We start from the raw sequence: 5,433 nt of genomic DNA, 5'->3' as shown, positions 1-5,433 counted from the left end.
GTGATCCAGTGGAATTATTTTCATTTGTTCAAGTAATAATATACGGTAGCTACTTTTATTATCACAGCGTTCATTTGGCGCGAGTGTTTTTCTCACTAGAGCTGAGGAGCCAACATTCCTAAGCCATGAGAGCTCAGAGCTGGGGAAGCGGTGGATGTGAATTAAGGGGCTGGGTCAGGACACCAGCTGGAGCAGCCATCTGGGCAGCAGGAAAATCCCACCAGCCTGATACATCGGATGCATCAAAGCGTTCAGGGAAGTCATCTTGGCCTCCTACCATAGGCCTGGATGCCACCTGAGCCCCAAGGATGGGGGGGGGGGGCGGTGCTGAAAGGGATGGGCTAGGGAAAGGTAGGGAGGGCTTCTACAGTAAACTTCACCCGGCTCTCTTTTTCATCTTAGTTTTGTACAGGGTGCTGGGGAAGGCTAGGAGTATGAGATAAGCGAGATAAAAGGGACAGGATGGAAAAAAAAATAACGCGACAAGTCAGGAACTTGAAAAAAGGGGGTGATGAGGATTTGAATAATCGAAATCTGATGACAAGAGAGCAAAACCCAATGTATAAACCACCATCATGCACATTTATACAAATATGTCATAGGAGACTCAGACACTAGGAAAGGCTGGATTCCTAAATTGGGCACATTCTAGAACGGAGGATATGAGTGAATGCCCTCAGAGTTTCTGGCCAGAATCGCTCAGTTCCTCCTCCTTCCCCTCCTCTTCCCCCACCCTCTGCCCCAAGATTTGATTCCCTTTCTAGAGTTTGCAAACCACACATGAAACCCCCCTCCTAACCACCATCCAGATTAGAAATGAATTCTCCTGGAAATCAACAGGGCGGTTACTCTCCAGGGACATACAAAGTTAGAACAGAGGGGAAAGCGGTAGGTGGAGAGGGGACTATTAAGGACAGAAGAGGGGGAGACTGCCAGTTTCTGATACAAACGGCCTCTCACTTCACTTCCTGGCCCATCTTCTATGATCTCCTTTTCTATTTTTTTTAATCTACTTATATAACTAGGTAATATATGAACATGGTTTAAGGGGGAAAACAAATACAAAACGATATGCCATGGAAGTTAAGCCTCCTTCTCACTGTCGTCTTGAAGCCACCTCTTTCCTCCGCAGAGACAGCCACTGCCACCAGTTCCTTGCACACAGTTCCAGGAAGAGCCTGTGTCCCTGGGTGTGTGCACATGCTGGTATCACTTTTTTTTTTTTAATCACACAAACAGGAGCATACTATACATACTGTTTGGAACCTTGTTTCTTCACTTAACAATATATCTTTCAGACCATTTCAAGTCAATATACAAAGAGGTTTCTTATAGTATTCCACTGTGTGAATGTACCTAATTGAGATAGCCACTCCTCCTAATTGACTCTTGGGCTGTTTCAGTGTTTTACTGTTATAAATAATGCGGGAGGAATGTATCCATAAGATATATTCCTAGAAGCGGAATTACTGATTAAAGCTATAATCATTTTTTTTAATTCTAATAGGTATTGTCAAACTGCTCTTTATAGAGTTTATAACAATTTACACAATAACAGACATTAAAGGAGAATTCCTAGTCTCAGCGCCCTCACCAATGAAAGCATGTTATCAAACATTGTTCCCTTTGTAATCCAACAATTAAAAATGGTATCTCACAGCTATCGCTTACATTTCTCTTATTAGGCATAGTATCTTATGTTTAAATGCTATTTGTATTTATTTTTCTGCGAATTGTCTGTTCATAAACATCCATTTTTTTCAGTGAGTTAAGGGTTCTGAATATGTTATAGTAACAAAATGTCTTCTCTGCTGCAAATATATTACAAGATACAATGCATTGGAAATTATTTTTTATCCCGTCTGCTATTTATATTTTTATTTTGTTTAAGGGTTTTAAAATATTTTCCAGGCAGAGTCAAATTTATTTGTTTTGGGGTTTTTTATGGCTTCTACTTTTTTGTGTGTGCCCTATTTAGAAAGACCTTCCTGACTTTTTTTTTTTAATTTCTGGATTTTTAAGGTTCTCTTTTGTACATTTAAATTTTTGCTTCTTTTGGAATTTGTTTTAATGTAAGAAATTAAGTCATACATCAAACTATTATTGCTATTGTTATAGTTATTATTACCAACACCACGTTTTCTCCAGTGATTTGAGTGCCATTTTTATTTTCTATTCATTTCAGATCCATTTTTATTTCATGCGTGTTTGGGTTTACTTCCTGACTTTCTATTTTGTTCATTGACCTGCACCAAACTTTTAATCAGTGTAGCTTTATCTCTATTTAACTTTTATAATCAATCCTGGGTCTATTTTCTCCTAGCATTGTTGCTGCAAAGCTTTGCCCATCAACAATGTTAGATCCTGTAGCTGACTCCACAGCCCATGCACTGGTAAAAGAACCCGTGGTCCCAAGAAGCCCTGAAGACTGCAGTTCCGGAGCCAGCCTCCGCCTCTGCTCGCCCTAGCTCTGCGTTCTCTCATGCAAGCTCACTGCCTCCCTATCATTCAGGCAATGATTGGAGAGCGTAATTGCTAAATTGTTCAATAATCCACAACAAGTTTCGCAGAAATGGTGATCCAGGATAAGACACAGTCTTTTAAGACTTTTAATGGACAGTAGTTCATGATTCAGTTGGAAAAGAATAATTATAGTAATAACAATTACTTTTTATCTTACTATGTGCCAGGCATTAGATCAAGGACTTCCCATGCGTTATTTCAATCAATGCTCACTCCGATTCTATGGCTTAATTATTCTTACTGCTCTCACTTTACAAATGAGGGAACTGAGGCTTAGTAGGTTAAATAATTTGCCCAAGTTCACATAGCTAAGTAAGAGGGGAATCATCATCAGTCTAACCTCAAAGCTGTTGCTCAAATTCGCTCTTTACCTACTTTGATTCGTTTATTTTTCCTATCTTTGCAATATTCCTTCCTTCCTTCCTTCCACAAACACTGGTTGAGCACCCATAACCAGGGAAAGGAAAGCTTATAAAAACTCCCTAGATGGTACCAAGGAACCAGTTGATGGTGGCTGGTGAAAGCTTCCACATTCATAACTAACATCATGTGAAATTGCTTTGTAAACACTCAAGTAGGTGCGTGAGGGGGGAGAGGGAAATGCATTCAGCAGTAGCTCACTCCCATCCTGCATCAAAAGAGCCAGCCACACGGGGTTATCTGTCTATTTCAGTATTGCCCCTGTTCAGTCATCATTCATTCAGCATCACGTACTTAACAAGGCACAACCCTTGTCTCAAGGAACTTGGAATCTATTCGGGAAGAAGAACCTGTCACACCTGGTTTTAAAAGCTGTCTGAGAGGTGAACTCAAAGTCCTGGGGCGTCTGGGAGCCCTGGTGAGCCAGCTTATCACCTTCCGTTCATAACAGGAACAGGTTCTCATCATGCCCACAGCTGGCCAGGTCAGGGAGCTCCTAGTACAATTCCTCTACAGAAGGTTGAACAACACCTCTGGCACAGCCAGTGTCAGCCATTGAGTGGGGTTTATTCGTTTGCTTTGTTTTGCTTGTTTGTTTTTATAGCTGATGGCCTCAGTCAGCAGGAAGGAGTCAGAAATTATACTCCACTTACTTTTCTCTGTTTCATTCTTTATTTTTTAAAGTCTAGATCCCAGGTCTCCTGACTCCCATCTTGCTCTCTTTCTCCAAACTCCTCGGAGCACCTCCCGGTCAAAAGCACAGAAATCCCTCCAGCCTCCCTCAGGGCAGGAACCAAGGCAGGCTTGGGAAGGAAAGGGCCCTTTTTCTAGGAATCAAGGCGGACTTGGGTGATTTATTGGGACTGAACTTCTTGATGTGTGACAGGAAGTCCAGCACTCATTTTCTGAACAGGTGGTCCACCCAGCGTCCTCTACCAAGTTAGCGATTTATCATTGGCCACAGACTCCATGGCACCACCTGTCACTCAGGGAAGCAGGTTCTTTTCCCCATAAAAATTGCTGCTCCTCACCATCTCTGTTCCTGCACTTCCCTGGAGAAGTATGACTGTCTAGGAGCTACCGGACATGTTCTGGGTCAAAGTCAAAATCTCTTTTTAAGGGATAACAAACTTGGATCTTAAACTGGGAAAGACAGAGTGAGGCAACACAAATGGAAAGGGTTACCATAGCAACACAAGTGAAAAAGGTAACAGTTACCATAGCAACACAAGTGGAAAGAGTTACCATAGCAACACAAGTGGAAAGAGTTACCATTTACCATATTCAACAGAAGGACTGAGAAGGGCTTAGGAGGTCATCTGTCTTCACCCCGCCATTAACCACTCCCCACAACATTTTGCAGAAAAGGAACCTAGGCTGAAAAAGGAGGAGCCTGCTCAGGGTTACACAACTAGGAAGTGGAAAAGCCACTAACTAGAACCCCACACTCCTAATCCTGCTCCACTAGACTACCTCTCACCGTGGACCTGGGAAGACAGCCTATTCTGTTCTTTTCTGGCCCTTTTCCTGAAAGGAATAAATGATTGCTTAGGTGCTTAGTAGAAAGTGCCTTGAACCGAAAGTCAGGAGACTTATCCCATGTGACACACACCAGAAACATATATGTTTCTGGGCCTTGGCTTCCTCATTGTAAAGGAGGGAAGGTGAGAGGGGCCATGAGAGTTCTGAAGTCTCTTCCTGTTCGAACCTTTCATAATTCTGTTAACCTAGGATGGCTTCCATTTCACAGGAGTTGTCTTACAAAGGGGAAGGGAAGGGCACCCAGCAGAGGGGCCTGCTGTGCCTCATTTATAATTGAGCCTCTGCTGTTTGTCCATTCTTTCACAGCCCAGCTTCCAAGAGGAATGCAAGTTCAGAGAAACCCTCCTGCCTAACAATTACAACGCCTATGAGTCAGACCTGCACCGAGGGACCTACATCGCACTGAGCAAATATGGACGGGTAAAGCGGGGCAGCAAGGTGTCCCCAATCATGACTGTCACTCACTTCCTCCCCAGGATATAAGAGCCCCGAAACAAGGCTCACAGGTTGACAGCGACGTCTTTTCTATGGGGATTTTGCACAAGTGAACAATTCCCCTCATCCCCATGACTCCTGAGTCAGGCTTCTCTCACGCTCAGGGAGACCTGAGTTGGTTTCATTGGCCACCAGACCCCATGACATGTAACCCATCCAAGTGAGGGGTTGCAGCCAGCATTCTAGAATGGCAATGGAGCCCATGCTCTGACCTCGCCTGAGGAAAGAAGGTGCAGGTGATACTTGTAGAATGTGACCTTGTGCACAGGAAAAGCCCAGGGTGGAAGGATGTGTGTGTTGATGTATAGCCATACATCTTTGTATGTACTGTCAGAGCAAAGGCATTTCAGAGCATCAGGTTTTTTTCCGCCAGGATCATCGCTGCAGGCATGTGGCTGCAAGAATGTCACTTGTCAAACCAGCAGGATTGATGTGTACTCCCAGTCTGCCTCC

The 5,433-nt window shown here is 43.5% G+C and overlaps 1 protein-coding gene across 1 annotated transcript in view; it reads left to right on the top strand.

Annotated features, from left to right (window-relative positions):
• FGF6 (fibroblast growth factor 6) overlaps window positions 1–5,040 on the top strand; it is a 10,873-nt gene extending 5,833 nt beyond the window's left edge. The window contains exon 3 of the mRNA XM_019660977.1: window positions 4,792–5,040. Within this exon, the coding sequence (XP_019516522.1) occupies window positions 4,792–4,968 (177 nt within the window). The 3' untranslated portion in view covers window positions 4,969–5,040. The remainder of the gene's footprint in view (window positions 1–4,791) is intronic.
• Window positions 5,041–5,433: the final 393 nt, after the last annotated feature.

Source organism: Hipposideros armiger, unplaced genomic scaffold (assembly GCF_001890085.2).
Source record: "Hipposideros armiger isolate ML-2016 unplaced genomic scaffold, ASM189008v1 scaffold_332, whole genome shotgun sequence".
In the NCBI taxonomy this organism is placed as follows: domain Eukaryota; kingdom Metazoa; phylum Chordata; class Mammalia; order Chiroptera; family Hipposideridae; genus Hipposideros; species Hipposideros armiger.
This window is presented reverse-complemented; position numbering and strand designations above follow the sequence as displayed.